This window comes from Sapajus apella, unplaced genomic scaffold (genome assembly GCF_009761245.1).
Source record: "Sapajus apella isolate SASKATOON/1434 unplaced genomic scaffold, GSC_monkey_1.0 scaffold74, whole genome shotgun sequence".
In the NCBI taxonomy this organism is placed as follows: Eukaryota; Metazoa; Chordata; class Mammalia; order Primates; family Cebidae; genus Sapajus; species Sapajus apella.
Genome location: NW_022437014.1, coordinates 2,733,208 through 2,759,791, shown reverse-complemented (window position 1 = coordinate 2,759,791; position 26,584 = coordinate 2,733,208). Strand labels below are relative to the sequence as shown.

General features: G+C 37.1%; 1 protein-coding gene, 1 non-coding gene and 1 pseudogene across 11 annotated transcripts in view; all 3 read left to right on the top strand.

The window, feature by feature from the left end:
- The window catches only part of TXNDC16 (thioredoxin domain containing 16), a 115,780-nt gene that overhangs the window by 85,428 nt on the left and 3,768 nt on the right, over positions 1 to 26,584 (top strand). For 9 of the 10 annotated variants that reach the window (XM_032251070.1, XM_032251068.1, XM_032251067.1 and 6 more), the window contains 4 exons: positions 5,395 to 5,479; positions 7,706 to 7,844; positions 14,952 to 15,112; positions 16,257 to 16,447. In XM_032251070.1, coding sequence (XP_032106961.1) covers positions 5,395 to 5,479; positions 7,706 to 7,844; positions 14,952 to 15,112; positions 16,257 to 16,447 — 576 coding nt within the window. The other variant, XM_032251075.1, reaches the window with a different exon arrangement.
- Positions 6,179 to 6,285, top strand: LOC116532178. Its single transcript, XR_004260742.1, has one exon. It is a non-coding gene; the product is annotated as a U6 spliceosomal RNA (small nuclear RNA).
- On the top strand, positions 18,260 to 19,093 carry LOC116532024 (annotated as a pseudogene).

The window sequence follows — 26,584 nt, the reverse complement described above, 5'->3', positions numbered from 1 at the left end:
GCAGATCACTTGAGGCAGGGGATTTGAGACTAGGTTGGGCAACATGGTCAAACTCTGTCTCTACTAAAAATACAAAAATTAGCCAGGCATGGTGGCATGTGCCTGTAATTCCATCTACTTTGGTGGCTGAGGCACAAGAATTGCTTGAACCTGGGAGTCAGCAGTTGCAGTGAGCCGAGATTACACCACTGCACTCCAGCCTGGATGACAGAGTGAGACTCTGTCTCCAAAATAAAATAAAATAAAATAAAAGGCAGCCTGTAAGCCCAGCTGCTAGGCTACATGGCAAGACCATGTCTCTAAAAAATAAATAAATAAATAAACGAAAAAATAAAGAATTTGCTGACTATAGGCTTAAAAAAGAAAAGAGAAACCATTTAAGAGCTAGCAAATAAAAATTTGTTATAAAAGCCATATAATCTGTTTCTGTCTGGATGTCTCTATGTCTGTATGTGTTATGTATGTGTGATATTTGGTAAATAAAGCTAGTTTTAAAGTTGTTACTAAAGTAAAAATGGCTTCAAGAGTGTAACTTATATATAATTCAGACATTTTTGCCTAGGTCTACTGGTGAGACAGGTTTATGCTATCTTTACATATTTTAAGGTCATAGAACTGCTAATTTTCTATATTTTTGGCACTTACTTGATTTGTCTGTGGGCTAATGCTGGCTGTTGGGCTTCCCCAGAACTTTGCACACATCTTACTGTAAGCTGGTCTTTGGTTTTAAGCTTCAAGATTCTGGGGTCTGGACAGGTGGCCATGGTGAGGCCTGGGAGACATGTTGTCAATGCTTAGGACACCATCTGCAGTGTCCCATGTTGCTCCTTGCTTGGCCCAGATTTGCGTCACAGCCATGCTGGGAGTGGTCACATCCTCCAGCTATGCTCTTCACAGCTCTGTCTTCTGTCCTGACATCTGGTACATAAATTTAGGACCCAACAGAGCCCTGCCCTTTATAGCCATCAGGTGCCACATGGGTACTCAGGACCCAGGACAACTGAGAAAGACATTAAGGAGGGTACCTGTGTCATAATTTCCTTTTTTCTCCAAAACTAATCTTAAAGTCATGTTATATTAAATAATAAAATGTCTGAGTCATTCCTAAATAAGTTAAAATACTAAAGCATTAATTATTAAATACAGGTTTATGTACTTTGATGTCTTATTTTTATATGATCTAAAAAGCTAAATATATTTAGATATTTTAATTTTGTTAACAAATCTTTCTAAAAATATAAAATGATTTTTATCTACAAAGATTGATATAAAACTGTTCAAAATTAATTTCTAGGTTTTTACTAGAAATTTGGGTCACTAAGAGTCAAAATTATAGTCAACATACATAATTAAAACTACTAAGTGTAAGAGAAACAATTCTAAAGAGTCTATTAAAAAAGCACAATATATTTTTGGTGAGGAAAGTTATAAAGACATAAAAATGTGTGAGAAAAAAATTTAGAAGTTACTTAGATTGTTTCAAATTCAAGGAATAAAAAAATAGATTAAATTACGGAAAGTTTTAAAAAACTTCAAAATTTTTCTGATATTACTAAAAGTTTATAGTCTTGTGTGATTAAAAGGTTATTGAAATTAGATTTGTTTATAAGTTTTTATTAAAATCAGCTTTAGAATTGATAATATACTAATACAAGAGTAAAAATTTAGTTTTCTCTTTTGCACATAAATTTCGTATAATACTAATAAGATAAAGTAAAACACTTTTTTTATTCACCTTTTGAATAAACTCTCAGAAAAGGGAGAGAGAAGAGACATATTCTGTCTTTATTAGTCTTTTAATTTTTAAAAAGTCTTTTTTTAAAATCAAAGAATAAAGTTCTTTGCTTTTTAAAACCTTTTCATTATTACTTTGGCTAAATAAATGATTTATTTTACAGTGACCTGTGATTGATTTTGATAAGTGTTTTAAACTTTTGACATAAATTTAATAGGCTTCCCGAAATCAAATTTAAAATGAAGTCTTTTTGACCTCAAACTAACTTTGTTATGTTACAGAGGGCCCCTGTAGTATCCAAAAGAGAGATAAACAGGTTTATTTAATATGCAAAATTACATGAAAAACATTGTCAGAAAATAATGTTCAACCTTCTTTGAGTTTCATATGATTTTTAAAATAGCTTTCTTCTATTTCTGTAGAAATATCATTGGTAGTTTGATAGGAATAGCATTGAATCTGTAGATTGGGCAATATGGCCAGTTTAATGATATTGTATCTTCCCATTCATGACCTTGGGATGTTTTTCGATTTGTTTGTGTCTTCTCTGATTTCTTTGAAGAGTGTTTTATAATTCTCCTTGTAGAGATCTAATTTTTGTATTTTTAGTAGAGACAGGGTTCTGCTATGTTACCCAGGCTGCTCTTGAACTCCTGAGCTCATGTGATCTGCCCACCTCGGCCTTCCAAAGTGTTGGGATTACAGGCATGAGCCACTGTGCCCAGCCTGGATGCTCTTTATTTCTTTCTCTTGCCTGATTTCTCCAGCTAGGACTTTTAATACTATGTTGAATAAGAGTGGTGAGAGAAGGCATCCTTCTCTTGTGCCAGTTTTCAAGGGGATTGCTTCCAACGTTTGCCCATTCAGTATGATGTTGACTGTGGGTTTGTCATAGATGGCTCTTACTGAGGTATATTTCTTCAGTAACTAGTATATTGAGAGTTTTTAACATGAAGGGATATATTATTGAAAGCCTTTTCTACATCTACTTAGATAATCATGTGATTTTTGTCTTTAGTTTTGTTGATGTGATGAATCACATTTATTGATTTGCATATGTTGAACTAACCTTGCATCCCAGGCATGAAGCCTACCTGATTGTGGTAGATTAGCTTTTTGATGTGCTACTGGATTTGGTTTGCATGTACTTTGTTGAGAATTTTCAGTGTCGATCAGGAATACTGGCCTGAAGTTTTCTTCTTTTGTTGTCTCTCTGCCAGGTTATGGTGTCAGGATGATGCTGGCTTCATAGAATGAGTTGGGGAGAATTCCTTCTCCTTAATTTTTGGGAATAGTTTCAGTAGGAATGGTATCAGCTCTTCTTTTTATGTCTGATAGAATTTGGTGGTGAATCCATCAGGTCCTGGACTTTTTTTGGTTGGTAGGCTATTTATTACTGATTCAATTTTAGAACTTGTTATTGGTCTGTTCAGGGAATCACTTTCTTCCTGGTTCAGTCCTGACAGGGCGTATGTATCCAGGAATTTATCCATCTCTTTTATGTTTTCTAGTTTGTATGATATAGAAGTTAAGAATGCTTTTACTTACTGGGGTTTTCTTGCTTCTGAACTCTCTGCTGACAGATCTAAGAAACAGATGTATGTATATATGTGTGTCTATAAAATAATTATTCAATAAGATATGATAGTAGAAAAAAAGCAATGTTGCTAAGTAAAGGTGCTTATTTTATGTAATTAAATATATTTATAGTAGCTGAAAAGCTTTTTATGTTTCTTTTTATTTAAATAATGGAGTACTTTCTTGTATTTGAGGTTGCCATATACTTTGACGTATACACAATTTTTACCAAGGAGAAGAGTATGCCTGGTTTGAATGTTCAGAGGAAAGTATGCATTCTAGTTCAGTGGAAATGGATATGCCTCTGAGATCTACAGTCATATATTTTCCCATCCTATGAGTCACTTAGGATTTATGAACGCATGGATTTATGAAGAGACTTTTCAAGAAACATACTCGAGTAGAGAGTCTTTTGAATGAGGAAATTATATGGCAATATTAGTGTACTTTTCTACTGCTACTTACCTAAAATGAAAAGAAGCTAATACACATTCTGTTATGTCATTGCTTTAGATATATTTCATCTATTGACTAGTATTTCATTCAGTTTTCTCTTAGAAATGAAAGTACAAGCATACAATCCTTTTGAGTTTTTTATATTCTTATGAGTCTTTTCTACTTTGATGTAGCAGGGGCTAAAGAAAATATTTTAATGAGTTTCTCTCTCTCTCTCTCTCTCTCTCTCTCTCTCTCTTTTGAGACAAGAGTCTTGCTCTGTGGCCCAGGCTGGATTACAGTGGTGCGATCTCGGCTCACTGAAACCCCCTCCTCCCAGATTCAAACGATTCTCATGTCTCAGCCTCCTGAGTAGCCAGGACTACAGGCACATACCGCCATGCCCAGCTAACTTTTGTATTTTAGTGGAGATGGGGTTTCACCATGTTGGCCAGGCTGGTCTCAAACTCCTGTTCTCAAGTGATCCACCTGCCTCGCCTCCCAGAGTGCTGGTATTATAGGCGTGAGCCTCCGCACCCGGCCAGTTTTTTCATTAAATCTGTGATTGTAAATAAGCTCTCCATGACACCTCCTGAGCTACTTTAGTAAGTTTGCTTTCCTACAGACAGTCTTGCTCAATCTTATGGAAAGTATGTACCCTTTTTAAAGAAAATAATCTTGTGGTTACCCGATGTTGATGATGTTGAATGCTTACATCATGAATATAGAGCTGACTGCTGAGGTACAGATCTTTGGGTTCAACATGCTTAGCCTAGTAGGTGCTTTGTGACTCATTCTTCCATCAGTGTTTTTCTATTTGACTGCTATGAATCTTTCATGTTTGAATTCAACTATCATTTGGCCTTCACTGGCAAGCATTTGACCTATACTTCCACCTCTGTGCTTTTCTCATTAGTCTACAGTGATTTAATTCAGACTTGTTCCTTGGTTATAGGATAGTCATTATTAACAAGATCCAGAGTATGCTATTTATGAAAATGTATTTGGAAACTTATAGAAAAAATAATGTGTATTTTGAGTATGTATATCCTAACAAATGAGAAAAGACAATACAAATTAATGAAAGTTCAAAACTAATGAAAATGAATTCGAGAAAATGTATGAATTGTTTTTTAAAAGACACAGAATCTCTTAAAATTGCACAACCCTAATGCGGGCACTGTTAGAGGGCTAAAATTTTCAGTCTTCTCTTTTTTTATGCATATAGACACTTTTAGATTTTGTGGTTGTAATGTGCACAGCATTTTTACATACCTGCTTCTCTTTTCAGGCTACACATAAGATAGCTGTTTCCATTTACTCTGCCATAGGAGTAAACTAAGAGGCAAAAAGTATTTATTCAGTAACTCTGTATCATTAGAGTGCTGTAAATCTTATAAATTTTATTTAGAGTGCATTTGTTTTGGAAGCCATATTGTATTATATCAATTGACATTTCTTTAGTAATCCCATGTCATTAGGAGAATATAGATTTATTTTGGAACCATTCAATTATATAAAGCATCTGTACTTATTTATATTTGTAATTAATAATGAAATGCTACCATCTGTAAATCTCTTCATCAGTTGAATAGCATACATAATTATAAGGGTTTCAGATTTTTGTCTTCTCTATGTATTTATAGCAAAAGAAGATTTTAGTGAAGCAGGAAACTACCTAAAAGGATATGTTATCACTGGAATTTATTCTGAAGAAGATGTTTCGCTACTGTAAGTTTATTGCTCTTTTAATTTTAGAGAGGAAGAAATTATACAAAATAATGTTATCTAATAATTGCTTATATTTATACAGCTGAAAGAGGAAAGTAAGGTAGCAATATAAAGAAATTTTATATTTCCTTCTGGGAAATAAAGCACGTGAGAAGTACCTTAGATTCTTTAGATACTCTTTTACTTTAGACCAAAGCCCCCATGGGTCAGTCTTGGATTTGTACTTCACCATCCTCCTATAAAAATTATCCTTTTTGGATTCTTTTTTTTTTGAGATGGAGTCTCGCTATGTCATCAGGCTAGAGGGTAGGCAGTGACACGATCTGGGCTCACTGCAACCTCCATCTCCTGGGTTTAAGTGATTCTCCTGCCTCAGCTTCCTGAGTAGCTGGGACTACAGGTACATGCCACCATGCCTGGCTAAGTTTTGTAGTTTTAGTAGAGACAGGATTTCATCATGTTGGCCAGGATAGTCTCCATCTCTTGACCTCGTGATCCCCCTGCCTCAACCTTCCAAAATGCTGGGATTACAGGCGTGAGCCACTGCTCCCAGCCCCTCTTTGTGTTCTGTTACCTGCAATGTGAGTTCTTTGGAGTTACCATAGTTTGGGAGAAATTTTACTTTTTGAGCATCTGAGTTTTTATTTACCCTGTGTGTGTGTGTGTATGTGTGTGTGTGTGTGTTTAAAAATCAGTGCTGTGCTCGCTTCGGCAGCACATATACTAAAATTGGAACGATACAGAGAAGATTAGCATGGCCCCTGCACAAGGATGACACGCAGATTCGTGAAGGGTTCCATATTTTTGGACACAGGGAGGGGAGCACTACACACTGGGGTCAGTTGGGGAGAAATAGGGGAGGGACGGTGGGGGATGGGGAGTTGGGGAGAGATAGCAAGGGGAGAGATGCCAGATGTAGGTGATGGGGAGGAACGCAGCAAATCACACTGCCACGTGTGTACCTATGCAACAATCTTGCATATTCTTCACATGTACCCCCAAACCTAAAATGCAATAAAATAAATAAATGGGAAAAAAATAAAAATAAAAATCAGTGTTTTTTTGGCCACTTAAATTACCTTATCTGTAGAAGATGGGACTTCTGTGGACTGCCAAAATATTTTAGTTGCTGTAGAACGAAGGACTGAACTGCAGATTTGGAGATTATTAGTGACACACATCACATCCTCTATGGCCCATTTTCAGGTATAGGTGTACTTTACTAAGCCCCAGTAGTTTTGTCTTACCTTCTGACTATAAATTCCTAATTGTAATTTCTAAGCTTAAATCTTTCATCTTGAACACTGGTGATAGGAAATATGAGGACTGTCCATCTCACAATGGGTAATCACCCACCATCTTCTACTCTGCTGTCATTGTTCATTTAGCTGTGGTCCAAAGAGCTAGACCAGTAGTTTTCAGAGTGTGTGTTTTGTTTATAACCAACTGGTCAACTAAGAGGTTCCTTTAAGTGATCTGAAAACTGGCCTCAACTAATGCTTATGATGTTATAATGTCTATACTTTGTTCTGGCTTGAATTAAGTTATTACACATGACTACTTCACTAGTAATTTTACACAAAGCTTTCTTCCTATTTAGATAATTTTCTTTTAGGTTTAGTTAGCGAAAGGAATTGTGGGAGGGTGGATCTGGGCCCTTGTTTTAGTGGAGAGAGTACAGACTCTGTCAGGAACAGACTCTGTGTCAGGGACACCTCATTTGAAGTCTGTGTCTGCCATTTATCACTCTCTAAGCCCTATTTCCTCATCTGTAAAATGAGGTCATAATGGCCACTTTAGTTCTGAAAGTTAAATAAAAACATAATTGAAATACTTAGTATAGTGCCTGGCAGATAGTAGGTTTCTCATAAATGCTCATTTTCTTATTCATCAGTGTGGTGAGCAAGTCCAGAAAGGTTGAGAACCATTCAGTGTGTTCCAAATCTTATTTATTTTCTTGTTGAGTAAGTTGTATAGAAAAAAACCTGGCTAGATTACTGCCTTGCCGCTTTTTAAAAATCTAGTTTGTCATAGATTATTACCTGTTGCTTTCTTTTAATTTAGGTTGTCATAGAATATAAGTTTGTCTGGAAATTGAGTTCATTTTTTTCCTTAGCAGTAGGATGTCCCATTTTCTGCCTCACACTGTGACCTCCTAGCCTAAATTTTCATGTTTTTGACATGCTATATTTTGATTGTGAATTTTAATACTACCTTTCTCCATAGGTCAAACAAATATGCTGCAACTCTTCCAGCCCTGCTGCTTGCCAGACACACAGAAGGCAAAATAGAGAGCATCCCACTAGCTAGCACTCATGCACAAGATGTAGTTCAAATAATAACAGATGCATTACTGGAAACATTTGTGAGTATGTTTCATAATGAGGGTGATATTTAAAATCTAGATCAGTCAAAGACAGTATATGTTAATACACATTTTTCCACTTTTTGTTGGTACAGGGCATGGTGATTTGTAAGTTGAGGTTTCATTGGGTTGTTTTGTTTTATTGTTCAGTCATTATGCATACAGCATTTTGAGTCTACTGCTAAAAGCTTACATGTCTTGCTGAGACCATTGTGGCTGAAGTCCAGTTCAAGTGCTTAATCCAGGGTGAAACTTGTTATAAAGCATGTGTGTTCTGGAAGGTCAGCCTGCCCAGCTTCAAATAATTGTTTGATTTCTTATTGACTGTAGGTTAACTTCTCTATTCTTCCGTTTCCACATGTGTAAAATGTAGCTCATAGTAGCATCTGCTGCAGACAGTTATTATGAGGACTGAATGAGACATGATTTGTACAGTGCTTTGTGTGCAGTGTTTAGCCCATGGTAAGCATTCAAAAAATGTTAGTTACTATTATTATTATTTGTATGGATTTTTTTTTTTTTTTGAGATGGAGTCTCATTCTTTTGTCAGGATCTCAGCTCATTGTAACCTCTGCCTCCCGGGTTTAAGCAATTCTCCTGCCTCAGCCTCCCAAGTAGCTGGGATTACAGGTGCTTACCACTATACTTGGCCAATTTTTTTTTTTTTTTTGTATTTTTAGTAGAGACAGGGTTTCACCATGTTGGCCAGGCTGGTCTCAAACTCTTGACCTCAAGTGATCCACTCATCTTGGCCTTCCAAAGTACTGGGATTACAGGCATGAGCTACCATGCCCAGCCTGGTTTTTATAAAAATTTTAATTTCTGGAGGGAGGGTGCCAAGACGGCTGTGAGAAGGCAACGCCGGAATGCAGCTCCCAGCAAATGAGATGCAGAGGGCTAGAGGAATTCACAATTCCAAATGAGGTGCTGGGTTCATTTTGGTGGGACTGATAGTGCACTGAAAATAGCCCAGGGAAGAAGCCTCAGGGCGAGAGCCACCCCGGGGGGACAAATCAAGATGAGGGGGTTGGCGTGTCCCCACCTGAAATGTGCAGCTGGCTTGGATGGTTGGGGGACCTTACCCCCTTGGTGCTCCGATTTGGATCCTGTCCTTACCTCATCCCTCATACAACCCACAGTCCACAAGAGCCCTGTGAGGCTGTGGGGCGCCGTGGGTTGTCGATGCAAATCTGAGCAGCGGGTCCCGCCAGGCACGACAAATTGTTGCACAGACCTGGGCAGAAGTTTGGACTAACGCCAGCAGACGGACCATCCCACAGAGGGAGGCAGAGTTGAAAGCAGGGAAACAGACCATAAGGCCCAGCAGGCCCCACCTCCATGGAACTCAGACTGAAGCCCTTGTTAGAAAGCTTGGCAGCAAATACACCAGTTTGACGCCAACCAGGAAGATCCAGCTCTGGAAGAGACACAATTGGGAAGGTGGGGCCAATCTCACCTGCTTCAAACTCCAGGGAAGGGCCAACAACCTCACTGAACCCAAGAGAGCCCAGCAATACCCTCTACAGGCCAAAAAAGATACAGCTCCAACCTCAACAGAAAAAAAAGGTCCACTCAGAGACTCCTCTGGAAATCACCAACTTCAAAGATCAAAGGGAGATAAATCCACAAAGATGAGGAAAAAACAGCGCAAAAAGGATGAAACCATCAAAGAACAGAACGCGTCTTCTCCTCCCAGGGATCACAACTCCTCACCATCAAGGGAACAAAAAAAGACAGAGAATGAATTTGACTAATTGACAGAAGTAGGCTTCAGAAGGTGGGTAATAACGAACTTCTCTGAGTTAAAAGACCATGTTCTAACCCAATGCAGAGAAACTAAGAACCTTGAAAAAAGATTAGACAAAATGCTAACTAGAATAACCAGCTTAGAGAAGAACATAAACGACTTGTTGGAGCTGAAGAACACAGCACAAGAACTGCATGAGGCATATACAAGTTTCAACAACCGAATCGATCAAGCAGAAGAAAGGATATGAGAGATAGAAGATCAAATCAATGAAATAAAATGAGAAGGCAAGATTAGAGAAAAAAGAGTGAAAAGAAATGAACAAAGCCTCCAAGAACTATGGGATTATGTGAAAAGACCTAATCTACGCTTGATCGGCGTATCGTAATGTGATGGGGAAAATGAATCCAAGTTGGAAAACACTCTTTAAGATAATATCCAAGAGAACTGCCCCAGCCTAACAAGGCAGGCCAACATTCAAATCCAGGAAATACAGAGAACACCATAAAGATATTCCTCAAGAAGAGCAACCCCAAGGCACCTAATTGTCAGATTCACCAGGGTTGAAATGAAGGAAAAACTCCAAAGGGCAGCCAGAGAGAAAGGCTGAGTCACCCACAGAGGAAAGACTATTCTGCAGAGCGGATCTCTCTGCAGAAACCCTGCAAGCTAGAAGGGAGTGTGGGCCAGTATTAAACATCCTTAAAGAAAATAACTTTCAACCCAGAATTTCATATCCGGCCAAACTAAGCTTTGTAAGTGAAGGAGAAACAAAACCCTTTACAGACAAGCAATTGCTGAGCAATTTCATCACAAGACCTTCCTTACAGGAACTACTGAAGGAACTACTAAACAGGGAGCAGAGCAACCAGTACCAGCCACTGCAAAAATGCACCAAATGGTAAAGAACAATGATGCAATGAAGAAGCCACATCAACTAACAGGCAAAACAACCAGCCAGTAACAAAATGGCAGGATCAAATTCAAACATAACAATATTGACGTTGAATGTAAAAGGCCTAAATGCCCCAATCAAAAGACACAGACTGGCAAACTGGATAAAAGTCAAGATCCATTGGTGTGCTGTATTCAGGAGATCCATCTCACATGAAAAGACTCACATAGACTCAAAATAAAGGGATGGAAGAAGATTTACCAAGCAAATGGAGAGCAAAATAAGCAGGGGTAGCAATCCCAGTCTCTGATAAAATGGACTTTAAACCAACAAAGATCAAAAGAGACAAAGGGCATTACATAATGGTAAAAAGATCAATGCAACAAGAAGAGCTAACTATCCTAAATATACATGCACCTAATGCAGGAGAACCCAGATGCATAAAGCAAGTTCTTAGTGACCTACAAAGAGATTTAGACTCCCACACAATAATAGTGGGAGACTTTAACACTTCACTGACAATATGGACGGATCAATGGAACAGAAAGTCAACAAGGATATCCAGGACTTGAATGCAGATTTGGACCAAGCAAACCTAATAGGCATTTATAGGACATTCCACCACAAGTCCACAGAATACACATTCTTCTAAGCACCCCGTTGTACTTACTCCAAAATTGACCACATACTTGGAAGTAAATCATTCCTCAGCAAATGCAAAAGAATGGAAATCATAGCAAACAGTCTCTCAGACCACAGTGCAATCAAATTAGAACTCAGGATTAAGAAAAGCACTCAAAACTGCACAATCACATGGAAACTGAAGAACTTGCTTCTGAATGACGAATGGATAAACAATGAAATGAAGGCGGAAATAAAAATGTGCTTCAAAACCAACAAGAATGAAGACACAATGTACCAGATCCTGTGGGACACATTTAAAGCAGTGTGTAGAGGGAAATTTATAGCAATAAATGCCCACATGAGAAACAGGAAATATCTAAAATCCACACCCTATCATCAAAATTGAAAGAGCTAGAGGAGCAAGATCAAAAAAACTGAAAAGTAAGCAGAAGACAAGAAATAACTAAGATCAGAGCAGAACTAAAGGAGATAGAGACACAAAAAACCATTCAAAAAATCAATAAACCCAGGAGCTGTTTTTTGAACAGATCAACAAAATAGACCACTAGCTAGACTAATAAAAAAGAATAATCAAATAGATGCAATAAAAAACAAAAAAGGGGAGATCACCACTAATTCCTCAGAAATACAAACTACCATCAGAGATTACTACAGACAACTCTATGCACATAAACCAGTAATCTGGAAGAAATGGATAAATTCCTAGACACTTGCACACTTCCAAGACTAAAACAAGAAGAAGTTGAAACCTGAATAGACCAATAAGAAAAGTCTGAAGTCGAGGCAGCAATTAATAGCTTACCAACCAAAAAAATTCCAGGTCCAGACAGGTTCACAGCCAATTTCTACCACACATACAAAGAAGAGCTGGTACCATTCCTGTTGAAACTATTCCAAACAATACAAAAAGAGGGAATCCTTTCTAACTCTTTCTGTGAGACCAACATCATCCTGTTACCAAAACCTGGCAGAGACACAACTAAAAAAACTACAGGCCAATGTCCATGATGAACATTGTTGCAAAAGTCTTCAATAAAATACTGGCAAACCGAATCCAATAGCACATCAAAAACCTTCATCACAATCAAGTAGGCTTCATCCCAGGGATGCAAGCCTGGTCCAAGATACGCAAGTCTATAAACGTAATTCACCACATAAACAGAACCAAAGACAAAAACCACATGATTATCTCAATAGATGCAGAGAAGGCCTTCGACAAAATTCAATAGACCTTTTTGCTAAAAACTCTCAATAAACTAGGTATCGAGGAAACATACCTCAAAACAATAAAAGCTATTTACGAGACGCCCACAGCCAGTATCATACTGAATGGGCAAAAACTAGAAGCATTCCCTTTCAAAACTGGCACTAGACAAGGATGCCCTCTGTCACCACTCCTATTCAATATAGTATTGGGAGTTTTAGCCAGAGCAATTAGTCAAGAAAAAGAAATAAAGGGCATTCAATTAGGAAAAGAAAAAGTGAAATTGTCCCTGTTTGCAGACAACATGATTGTATATTTAGAAGACCCTATTGTCTCAGCCCAAAATCTCCTTAAGCTGATAAGCAACTTCAGCAAATTCTCAGGACACAAAATCAATGTGCAGAAATCACAAGCATTTCTATACACCAATAACAGACAAACAGAGCCAAATCAAGAACAAACTGCCATTCACAATTGCTACAAAGAGAATAAAATACCTAGGAATACAACTAACAAAGGATATAAAAGATCTCATCAAGGAGAACTACAAACCACTGATCAAGGAATTAAGAGAGGACACAAACATGAGAAAACATTCCATGCTTGTGGTTAGGAAGAATCAATATTGTGAAAATGGCCATACTGCCCAAAGTATGGCCTCTAGCAGATTAGAGGATGATAGCTAACACAAGAAGACAGCATATGGGAATTTGGAGAAAAAGTGATCTAAGATTTAAGTCATGAAAGAGGAAGGTGTAAGGAGATTTTGAGTATGAAAGAGAAAGAATTCTAAGAAAAATGAGAATTGGTAAGTGCAAACTGCTTTGAGAACTGAATAGGGAAAGTTATATGCCAGAATTTAGCATTTCAGGATTAACTAGGACTGTAGTTAGAGGTGGTTGACACCATTATAAACAAGTTCATCTGAATTTGTAGTGTGCGATCCAAAGAAAGGGGAAACTGGTAAGCAGCATGCCTGGATTCTAACATCACTCCTTCCCCCTGCTTAGCTGTGATGACTTTAGCAAGTTAGTCTCTGTGTCAGCTTCTCATATATCAACTGGGGGTTACTTATCTGATTGATGTATCTAGCTCATAGGTGATCCAGAGGATGAAATAATGGACATGGGACTAAAAATGGAAACTGGTAGAAGGCTTTACTATTCTATGTCATTGCTATTTTTAATCCTAAATATATTAGCATTGTTGTTGCACTTTCCAATTCTTGTTACTATCAGCTTAGAAAAATTGTCTTCTACAATTGTATTTTTAAATGGTTACCTTTTTTCCTTTCAACTCACTCATTTCACAGATTTTAAAATTGGGGTGCTGAGTGATTTGCTCAAAGTTTTATTACTGTGACAATTCCATGAATCCTGACTTGTAATCAAGTGACTATTTAAGTCTACCCCATTACAGGAAAGTGTGAAAGAAAAAATAGAAAGGGAGAGAGGGGAGACAGTCATTACTGCTAATATTAATATAATAGAATTTGGGGCCCTTTCTCTGAGTTGGAGGTGAGTAGAGAAAGGAAGTATTTCTAAGATAAAAAGAGTGTAGTGGCCAAGAGAAAGCTTCCCCTTTGTCCTCTGATGGTTCCATGCAAATAACTGACAAAAGACAGATTAATAGGAGAAAAGACATACAAAATTTTATTTTAATGTGCATAGCATGGGCAAATTGCAGGAGAATGATTATCTCCCTATCTTTTTTTTTTTTCTTTTTTTTGAGACAGAGTCTCACCCTGTTGCCCAGGCTGGAGTACCATGGAACAATCTCAGCTCACTGCAGCCTCCATCTCCTGGGTTTACGTGATTCTCCTGCCTCAGCCTCCCAAGTAGCTGGGATTACAGGCATGCACTACCACGCCCAGCTAATTTTTGTACTTTTAGTAGAGATGGGGTTTCGCCGTGTTGGCAAGGCTGGTCTCAACTCCTGACCTCAGGTGGTTTGCCTGACTTGGCCTCCCAAAGTGCTGGGATTACAGGTGTGAGCCACCGCGCCTAGCCTCCTATCTTTTAATTAATAATAAAAATGATAAAAGGATTAGGTTTCTAATTTTGTATTAAATTAGTTATTTTAAACCCAAATGAGATTGGTGTTTGGATTTGTTTTAGCATATTTTTGGTTATTTTAATTATTATTTTAACCATAATATTGGAAAAAGTAAAATTGTGTCTATTGTTATTTATTATTTTAAGTAATGATAGATGTTAAAGAAAGAAATATTTTTTCACCTTATAGTTCTCTTCAAAATTTTTGTGTTAGAGGAAAAATATAACAAGAGTTTCACTTATCATGTGTATATTGGTTAATCTGGTCCAGACTTTAGCATAACAAATTATCAGAAGTGTTACATCTTGTAAAATAGGGGACTCCTTTAAATTAATTTATTCTCAAATTCTATAAGTAGTTTTATTTTGAAAATATTAAGATGAGGTGGGATTAAAAAAATGATTGAGATTCATAGTTATTAATATAGTAAAATATCTACTTAAGTTAAAACGTGTTTGAATTACATTTTACAAACTAAAATTGAGCGATTTGAATGTTAGTTTCTATTTTATGCATTATCATCCCTCATGCATTTTTTTTGTTATTCCTTTTCTTTGACAGCCAGAAATCACTGTGGAAAATCTTCCCAGTTATTTCAGACTTCAGAAACCATTATTGATTTTGTTCAGTGATGGCAGCATAAATCCTCAATATAAAAATGCAATATTGACACTGGTAAAGCAGAAATACTTGGATTCATTTACTCCTTGCTGGTTAAATCTGTAAGTATGTTTTTATTTTTCAATATATAGAGGTAAAGAAAGTGTAATAATTATTACATTTTCATTAGGAAATGAAACTCTCTATACCTTTGGAGTTAATTTTATGGAATCAAATATGTCGTCATGATATTTTAGTAACTAAATTCCCCCAAACAAGGTCCAAGATGACCTTATTTTAGATTGAATTTTATTCTACGGTAAAATTTTAAAAGCAATAATTGTTCTAACTTTTAAAAGTAATTGATGCCCATTCAGAAAATTTGGCAAATACAGAAAGTAAACATTGTGATATTTTGGCTTTTTCCTTCAGTTTCTTTTTCTGTACTTCTGTATTTCTGAAGGTCAGACAGATTTCAGTACGTCCATCAGCAATATTTCCTAGTATGTTTTCTAGATGTATGGATTGTTACATTTGATATCTGTGAACAAAATTCACAAATAATACACTGTTCCTTGTTCAGAATCATCAGATGAAAATTTTTTAAACTCATTTGAAAAATAATAGAAATGGCGTACTGTAGATTTTTGCTGTGAAGTGCATTCTGCTTGAGGCAAAATTTTCCCAGATAATTATCATATAGGTATCTAAGAGTAAAATAATATTTTATAAAATGTGGAATGTGTTCCATTAGGAAAACTAAGTATCTTTAACTTAGAGGGGTTTTTTTTTATGAACATAATTATTTTTACTTCTTTAATTTGAAATTATTGCCTTCTTTTTCCTGAGAAAAGGCATGATTTTATGGAAAAGAAGCATTTATAAAAGGAAGTATCTCGTTATCTTCTAGTTACGTAATCATTTAATTTTTGAGCTGACATACGATCAGATACTTGGCCAAATGTTGGAAGGAAACTTTGGTTGTGTCAAGCCTAAATTGACAAGCCTTTGGGCTATGCCTGCTTTTTGTTAAAATTGTCATGGGCTGCCACTATTCTCCTAAGTGCAACAAAGTGCCCATGTTAAAAAAAAACTTTTAAAGAATCCAGTAACATAGTGGTAGAACTCTTGGTTTTTAGGACATCTTTTTGTAAAGTGAACTTACTGAAATGATACTACCTAAAAGTTTAATGTTCTACAAACTACTGTTTTCATTATTTTGTTGTAGAAATAAATATTAATATGTTCAATTGTTCCCTTTTTCAGAAAGAATACTCCAGTGGGGAGAGGAATCTTGCAGGCATATTTTGATCCTCTGCCTCCTCTTCCTCTTCTTGTTTTGGTGAATCTGCATTCAGGTGGCCAAGTATTTGCATTTCCTTCAGACCAGGCTATAATTGAAGAAAACCTTGTATTGTGGCTGAAGAAATTAGAAGTAGGACTAGAAAATCCTATCAGTAAGTGTTCTGTTTTGTTTAATAGACATAGTTCTGTATTTTGTTCCATAAAGTTTAAACTCTAAATATACCTAAAGAATGGTAAGATGAGTTATTAAAATGCTGGTAGCATTGTCCATGTGGACAGTCTCCGATTGGGAGGCCAAAGGTGCAAGGCTTCAGTGAGAGGCTCCCCTATGAAGGCCTGTTTCTTGAATTTTAATTCATTAAGTCCATGTTGCTTGTATAGATCACCAGTGTATTCAAACATATGATTTTGGTAATTTATGCCATTAAAAGAATTGTTACAGAGGGAGCTTTGGCCTACCAAAGCATAAGTCTTTCGTCTATTTTTATAAAATTTAAAATTATAGAGTTCAGAAGATATTTCTTGTGTAGTTTTTTCATATGCATGCCATTTTTCTTTTTATAGCTGTAAGCAAATACGTCATTTTATAGAAAATGAAAATATTTTACAAATAGATCATTATATGAAATTCTGATTCTAGTACAGGCATACCTTAGAGATATTGTGGGTTTAGTTTGAGACCACCACAATAAGGTGAATATTGAAATAAAGCAAATCATATAAGTTTTTTTGGTTTCCAAGTATATACAAAAGTTATGTTTACACTACGCTGTAGTCTATTAAATGCGTAATAGCATTACAGCTAGTGCTCGACTTACGACCACGATTGGTTCCGACAGACCGGTCATAACATGATTTGGTCGTAAGTTGAGTAGGTTATATGTACAGTACTGTGAAATGATGTTATAAAAATCTTTGTCATATTTTATCATAATTTTCTTTCATTATTGTTATATATCATAATTTTCTTTGTTCATTTTATGCCATTTGTATCATTTCCACACCATTTTGTTGCTTTTTACATACATCAGGTTTAAGTAAAACACTGCATTACCAGTACAACTGCTTTAATATTTGCAAAACATACAAAATTACAAAATACAGGTGCATAAAAAATACAAAATACAGGTGTAAAAAATACCATAGGAAACATTTTCCCAATTGCAAAACATATCAAAATATATAAACATGTACGAAACATTTTATTGGCCGCTGGTGCTTGGCTGCGGATCGTTGATGTCGTCATCTGAGGCAGCAGTTGGGGTTACCGGAGTTGGTTTTTTCATAAACATGGTGTGCTTTGTCTGAATTGTATGTTTCTTTTTTTCTTCATAAATTTCATGATATGGACGAAACACATCGTGCGCCATCCGTTTAGTCCTTGCAAATCGTTCGATGTTTGGGTCCATTGCTTCAAAATGTATAAGAAGTTTATTGGGAGGGGTTTGATGAAAAATATCCAAGACACAAAACACAAATTGCTGTACCGAGTCTGGGATAACAGTTGAAATGGTACACGCGGAGTTGGTAGTGATGCCGGAAGCTGGTCCGCACTGTCGTCCGCCCAGCTGGGCAACGTTTGCGCTGCCAGACGCAGAGCAGTCGTGGCTAGCGATTGTGATTGTAAAGTCGAATGGTCGTAAGTTGCATAGGTTGTAAGTTGATCAATACCTGTATGTCTAAAAAATGTTTTTACCTTAATTTAAAAATATTGCTAATAATTATCTAAGCCTTCAGGGAATTGTAACGTTTTGGCTGATGAAGGAGGGTCTTGTCTCCACAGCCAAACCGACAGGTGGTGGTTGCTGAACTGCTGAAGATTGGGCTGTGGCAATTTCTTAGAATCAGACAACAATGCGGGGAGAGGCGGAGGGCGGCCCCCGCGCAGGCAAAGACTGGGGGGCCTGGTCGCCGCGGTGCAGTTCTTGCCGGAGCCGAGCCCAGCGGAGCGCCCGCTACTGCCCATTCGCTTCTGCGCCATGGCCGGCCTCAACTCCCTGGAGGCGGTGAAACTGAAGATCCAAGCCCTGCAGCAGCAGGCGGACTAGGTGGAAGACCGTGCGCAGGGCCTGCAGCGGGAGCTGGATGGAGACCGCCAGCGGCACGAGAAAACTGAAGGTGTTGTGGCCGCCCTTAAACGATGCATCCAGCTCCTAGAGGAGGAGCTGGACAGGGCTCAGGAACCACTGGCCACAGCCCTGCAGAAGCTGCAGGAAGCGGAAAAGGCTGCAGTTGAGAGTGAGAGAGGAATGAAGGTGATAGAAAACCGGGCCATAAAGGATGAGGAGAAGATGGAGATTCAGGAGATACAGCTCAAAGAGGCCAAGCACATTGAGGAAGAGGATGACCGCAAATACGAGGAGGTAGCTCTAAGCTGGTCATCCTGGAGGGTGAGCTGGAGAGGGTAGAGGAGTGTGCGGAGGTGTCTGAACTAAAATGTGGTGACCTGGAAGAAGAACTCAAGAATGTTACTAACAATCTGGAGGCTACATCTGAAAAGTATTCTGAAAAGGAAGACAAATATGAAGAAGAAATTAAACTTCTGTCTGACAAACTGAAAGAGGCTGAGACCCGTGCTGAATTTGCAGAGAATGGTGGCAAAACTTGAAAAGACCATTGATGACCTGGAAGAGAAACTTGCCCAGGCCAAAGAAGAGAATGTGGGCTTACATCAGACACTGGATCAGACACTAAATGAATTTAACTGTATATAATCAAAACAAGAGTCTTGTTTCAACAGAAACTCCAGAGCTGCGTGGGTCTTTCTCTTCCCTTGTAAGAAGTTCCTTTTGTTAGTGCCATCTTCGCTCTGATGGAAATGTGAAGCAAATTATGAATACATGACCAAATATTTTGTATTGGAGAAGCTTTGAGCACCAGTTAAATCTCATTCCTTTCCTTCCCCTCCCCCCAAATGGCACCAGCATTTTCAGCTCTCTTATTTTTCCCTTACGTTGTATTTATTCCTAAGGTAGGCAGGGTATTTCCTAGTAAGCATACTTTCTTAAGACGGAGGGCATTTGGTTTCTGGAAGAATAGGCAACCTCACACTTTGAAGAACATAGACCCCAGTATCTAGTGGATCTGTTTAAAATGCTGAAGAACATAACTTTTTGGGTCAACTGTTAGTCGAACTATAGGAGAGACCAGGGACCATCACATAGGTGGGGATTTTCCATCCAGAGCTAATAAAAGGGCGGGACGGGGGGGGGGGTATTGTGGGAAGTCATAACCCATGGATAGATTAACCTAAGAATCCTGGCCCTTCTCCACACTCCACCATGCAGAACAAACATCCTCTCAAACAGTCGACATAGAATGCTTGGGAAATGGTTGTAATTACCCACATATTTTCTGGTTAGTTCCTTGATGTGATGTTCTGCATATTTCCTTCGTTCTAAAGTTGTTCTCTGGCCGAGTGTGGTAGCTCTCGCCTGTAATCCCAACACTTTGGGAGGCCAAGGCAGGCAGATCACTTGAGATCAGGAGTTCAAGACCAACCTGGCCAACATGGCAAAACCCCTTCACTACTAAAATTATAAAAATTATGATGGCACCTGCCTGCAGTCTCAGCTACTCCAGGAGGCTGAGGCAGGAGGATTCCTTGAACCCAGAAAGTGGAGGTTGCAGTGAACCAAGATCGCTGCACTGCATTCCAGCCCAGGCAACAGAGTGAGACTCCATCTCAAGAAAAAATAAAATAAAAATAAAGTTGTTCTTTGAGAAGCAAATGTCTCTTTTCAATAATGACACATCCACTCAGTCCAATTCAGGTCAACCATATCCAAAAGACTACAAGTCATTAATAAGTTGAGCAGAAGAGTTTTTTTTTTTTTTTTTTCTCTTAGCAGAAAGGGCCTCTCTGGCAGCAGAGATTAAAAATTGGCCCAACTTCATTTCCATACTTCAGGGAATAGCAAATTGAAGATTTACTTATCTAGGACTTGAATTCCTTCTTTGGGACCAAGTTAATCAAAGACCAAGAAACTCCTGATTAAACTGGATAATGGAGGATTTTGTAGACAGGGCTGCACACATTGGCTTTGTTTTACTTCTGTTTTCTCAGTTAACATCTCAGAGCTGGAACATTCCACATTCCCCAGCAGTATATGGGGGCCAACTAAAATTTACAATTCCAACTAAAAATCACCTTGCTTCTGGCTTATTTGAATCATCTATCCACCCCGTCCCACCACCCTGCTCCTATTTATTCGGCACCACACTACTTAGGAAATACACTGACAAATTGTGCAATTGAATGAAATCCACACTTTTCTTTAGATTCTTGCAACTGTATCATATGTAACAGTATCACTTTTCTACATTTGGTCAAATAAATTTTTACATAAACTACAAAAAAAAACCCAACAACAATGAAGTTTGCAGCATTGATTAACCTTTTTTTTCCACAAAAGATTTATCTGTAGTATATGATGCTGTTTGATAGCATTTTATTCACAGTAGAACCTCTTTCAAAATTGAAGTAAATTCTTGGAAATCCTGCTGCTGCTTTATTGACTAAGTTTATGGAATATTCTAAATCCATTGCTGTCATTTCAACAATGTTCATAGCATTTTCACTAGTAGTTTCCAACTCAAGAAACCACTTTCTTTGCTTACTCATGAGAAGCAACTTCTCATCAGTTCATCGTAAGATTGCAGCAATTCAGTTATACCTTCAAGTACCACTTCTTATTATAGTTCTCTTGCTATTTATACTCCATCTGCAGCTACTTTCTCCAGTGAAGTCTTGAGGCCCCCAAAGTATACAAGACTTCCTTTTCCTCTGCATCCTTGTCAGCATTTGTTATTGCCTTTGTTTTTGATAAAAGCCATTTTAACTGGGGTGAGATGATACCTCGTTGTAGGTTTGATTTGCTTTTCTCTGATGATCAGAGAAATACCTATTTTCAGAAATACCTGTTTTCCATTTGAATGTCTTCTTTTGAGAATTGTCTATTCGGATCTTTTGCCCATTTTAAAATCAGATTATTTTTGAGCTCTTTATATTCCCTGGTTATTAATCCCTTGTCAGACAGGTAGTTTGCAAATATTTTCTTCCATTCTGTGGGTTATCTCTTCACATTGTTGATTGTTTATTGTTTCCTTTGCTGTGAAGAAGCTTTGTTTTTAACTTGATGTGATCCCATTTGTCCATTTTCGCTTTGGTTGCTTGTGCTTGTGGGGTGTTAGGAAATCTTTGCCCAGTCCAATGTCCTGGAGAATTTCTGTAATGTTTTTGTCTAATAATTTCTTTTAGTAATTTAAGTTCTTACATTTAAGTATTTAATATCTTTTGAATTAAGAGTGAGATAAGGGTCCAGTTTCATTCTTCTGCATGTAAATATCCAGTTTTCCCAGCACCATTTATTGAAGAGACTACCCTTTTCCCATTGTATGACCATGGTAGCGTTGTCAAAGATCAGTTGACAGCAAATGTCTGGATTTATTTCTGGTCTCCCTATTCTGTTCCATTGGTCTTTATGCCAGTACCATGCTGGTTTGATTACTATAGCTTTGTAGTATATTTTGTACTCAGGTAATATGATGCCTCCAGTGTTGTTCTTTTAGCTCAAGATTGCTTTGGCTATTCAGGTCTTTCATGCTTTCATATGAGTTTTAGGATTTCTTTTTTCTATTTCTGTGAAAAATGTCACTGGAATTTTGATAGGAATTACATTGAATCTGTGGATCACTTTGGGTAGTATAGACATTTTAACAATATTCCAATTCATGAACACGGGATATCTTTCCATTTATTTTTGCTTCGTTTTTTTTTTCATCAGTGCATTACAATGCTTATTCCTAAGCATGTTTTTTTTGATGCTATTGTAAATGTGTTTGTTTTTTTGATTTCTTTTTAAGATAGTTTGTTGTTAGCATATAGAAATGCTAGTTATTTTTGTATGTTTATTTTCTATGCTGCCACTTTACTAAATTTGTTGATTAGTTCTAACAGGTTTTTTTGTGGAGTCTTCAGGGGTTTTATATATACAAGATCATGCTCTCTGCAAACAGAAACAATGTAAGGTCTTCCTTTCTGATTTGGACAGAGCCAAAATTTTGAACCACAGGAAAATAGATCTTGGCCCAGAATTTATGATCCTGGCTTCCCATTATCTCTACTTTTCTGAAAACATAGAAAATGTACATTTGTGGTATGGATGTATATATTAGTTATATTTGAGTCTTAGCCATTTATACATAGTTACGGCAACAATAGGCCTGTAGCTGTAATTTAAATAAGTAAACATGTAGCAACTTAGATTATTATAGTATATTGAGCAAATAGTGTGAAATTTGATGTAATAAAAAGTCTCCTAAGTACTATACAAGGATTTTATTAGATACTAGATGATCTGTCTTAAAATAATATTTTGACACTGTTTCATGACAGAGTCCTGAAATAAGGTGTGTATGTGTACGTATATATGTAAACATGTATGTGTGTGTATATGTAAGTGTATACACACACAGTCTGGTATACAAACTCTCATTCAGTATTATGTCAGCTATCATGTATAGTATGAATCTACCATTATGTATATTTGTATGTATTTCATTAGATACTTGAATTTATTTTAGTGTCAGTCATTACACCAAATCCATCCTTCCTAAGTGATATGCTTCATTTCTGTCAAGTTAAGCAGCTTTAACTAACATATTATGCTTAAGTAGCATTTGGATGGTATTTTTCATTGAAATATAATTCATGTACAATAAATTCACCCAATTCAGTACTTTTTAGTGCATTCTGAAGACCATGCAACTACTACCATTGCTGAATTCCAGAATATTTTCATCACCCCAAAAAGAAATGCCATACCCGTTAATAGTCACTCCCAATTTTTTCCTATGTCCACACCCAATTTTCTCCTCTGTCTACCCTTGGTACCCACTTATCTATTTATGGCATTATGGATTTGCCTTATCTAGACGTTTCATATAAATGGTATCATATAATAAATACATGGCTTTTTATGTCTGGCTTCTTTCACTTATCATAAGGTTTTCAAGGATCAACATGTTATAGCATGAACCAGTAGTTCCTTCCTTTTCATAGATGAATAACATTCCACTGCATGGATCTGACACATTTTGTTATCCATTCCTTAGGTGATGGACAGTTGGGTTACCTTTACTTATGGCGATTATGAATAATGCTGCTATGAGCATTTGTGTATATGTTTTTGTGGCTGTCTTTATGCTAGTACTGCACTGTCTTGATTATTGTAGCTTTGTAGTAGATTTTAAAGTTGGGAAATTTGATTTCTCCAACTTTGTTTTTCATTTTCTTGTTTTATTTATTTATTTTTTTTCGAGACAGGGTCTCACTCTGTCACCAAGGCTGGAGTGCAGGGGTTCAAGTTGAGTCCTGGGCTCAAGGGATTCTCCTACCTCAGCCTTCCAAGGAGCTAGGACTACATGCATGCACCACCAAGCCTGGCTTCGTTTTTTTGTTCTTCTTTTTGTAGGGACAGGGTCTCACTGTGTTGTCCAGGCAAGTCTCAAACTACTGGCCACAAACAATCCTCCCTCTTCAGCTTCCCAAAGTGTGGGGCTTACAGGCATGAGACACTGTACCTGGCCCTGTTCATTTTCAAGACATTTTGGCTATTCTAGGTTCCTTTAGATAGTATTTTTGTCTTAATTTTCTGAAGTAACATTGGTTTTAATATTTTCCTAGGAAGTGGGACAGAATAAATTAAATTCAGTATTTTGTTTAAGTGGACCTGGAAGGAGACCTTTCTGTAGTTGTTGTCACTCATCTTTTGACTACTTCATTGTCACCACATGGTATAGAGCTCTTTCCAGCTGTAGCTCTTTTAAACTCAGAAAGCCTGTTTTCACTTTACTGTCTGCATTGCTGATTTATAGAATCAAATGAGTATAGTCATTTTGGAGCCGCAGTGACACAGAGTTCCCAGGGACTCTAAGTCAAGATTATGTTTAGCTGGGGCTAGAATGTTTCTCAAACAGAAATGCTTAAATTAAAAAAAGTGAATATGTTCAAAACACAGAAACCTGAACTCCTGACCTAGCTTCCTTGATTACTGTGTGGCTCTAGCAAGTCATTCTTGGTGTCCTCCTCTACAACTATAAAATGAGATTAATAGTTCCCACTCTGAATACATCACATAGCTATTTTTAAAATGTATGCAGAGGTACTTTATAAAGTATAAACTCTAATGTATTTTCATTACCTATGTAAAGATCCTTTCCTACCAGTAACATCCCTGAGGGCTTTCGTTCCTCTGCTTAAACCATTACCCAGAGGAAAGAATCAACGTCATTACACTTTTGAGTTTTCTGAGAGACTGGCATGTATTCTTTTGCAATTTTGTTAATGTCTTTGCCAGCTCATTCTTTGAGGTTTTCCATCATTTCTGTGCATCACTGCTCTGTTCTTAAATTAATCCTGTAGCCTCTGCAACAGGAAGAAGAAAACTGAACAAGTCTCTGTTTATGGGATTCTGCGTTCCCTGCCAGCAGGGCCTGCTTTCCGCATCTCTGACAGATAGATCTTTGCCAGGGTGCTCTGAGATGGGATTGGGGTGGTGTGGATTATAGGGACATTCTGGAAATAGCCAAAATCAGTAACATGGTGGCACTGGTGTCCGCCTCACCTTACTTGTTGCATACCTTAATTTCTGTGAAACTGTGGCCACTGGCAATTCTTGTTTGAGATTTACACTTAACTTTGGCCCAGTTCCCTGATTCTTGTATGCTTTGGTCTTCTTGTCTTTAAAATTATAAAGATTAAATGAATAATGCCTGTATATAGTAAAGGCTTAATAAATGTTAATTAACATTATTTGTTGTCATTACTGATTTGATGAATAGTGTATTTATTACCCTTACGTTATTAGAGTACAGTTTTATTTGCAATTGAAAACATTAAGATCTTTATAGAGTTCCTTTAGCAAGTAATTAGCAGAATTGGAATGTTTCAGGCATTTTGTCGTAGTCTCAGACCACTAGGCTGCAGCTTTGACCTTAAAGAATAAATATTGTTAAATATAATATTTGCTACACGCTATACTTTAAACTGGGCTCTTGGTGGTTGTTGAGACAGCGTCTCACTCTGTCATCCAGGTTTGAGTGCCTTGTAGCCTCAACCATGTGGGCTCAAGTGAACCTTCCACTTCAGCCTCCCGAGTAGCTGGAACTACAGGTGCATGCCAGCATGCCCAGCTAATTTATTTTTTTTCGAGAAGGGCTCCCACTATGTTTCCCAGGCTGGTCTTGAACTCCTGGGCTCAAGCAGTCCTCCCATCTTGGCTTCCCAAAGTGCTGGGATTACAGATGTGAGCCACCATGCCCAGCCTAAACTGGACTCTTACAGATACTTTAGTAAACATTTATTTGCATGTTGCAAACTACAGCCATTCTTCTTACCTGTTCATTCAAGAAAATATGTCATTCGTTTGTCACTTCTGAATCTGCTAACTTGGCAACGCCAATTTAAAACATCAATTCCATGAGTAGCCTAAATTTATTATCCTGCCGATGTACCAATTACCAGGATTTCATATATTGAGTATGAATGAGGAAATTATATATCAATAAGTGAAGTACAGCTGTACTGCATGTGTACATATACAGATTTTTGTTTGAGCTTTAATCTACTCTAGGAAATTGCAATTTATATGGTTTTTGTAAGCTCTTAAAGATACTTGATTTATGAGAGATACTCAAGTTTGTATCTTATGAGCATTTGTTATTATTTTTTAGCATGTAACAGTGCATAGATTCTTTCATTGGAATTTATTTTTAGAAGGTTTACTTTGTACACTTCCTTATATAGTTTATTTTTCAAAATAGTATTTTACATGGGCCAGTTAAATTCTAAAACTATTTTGTAAACTGTCTAGTAAATGGAAGTTAGCTAATTTATCCCATGTATGTGTTATCAGCCTTAATCTGTTTTCCTGTTTTAATAACAATATTTAAAAATAATGTTAAGATTTATTGCCATGAAGCTCATCTAAGAGAAATTATTTAATCACTGTCCATATATAGTACAATTGATTCCATGGCAATTTTTAATTATTGTCTTTTTTTTATAAAGTGAACTTGTTTTCATAAAGTATGTGGAAAAGATGTTAAAAGCTTCAAGAACAGAAAAATGCTTTAAAATGTAAGGAAACACTTGTATAAATATATAATAAATAATTACATATGTTCCAAAATTTTTTTCTCCAATGATTCATAAGAAATAGTTACATTTCCTTGGCAATAGAGACTGGAGTAGAGAAGGAAGCAGGAGACTTTTTCATTTAACCTTT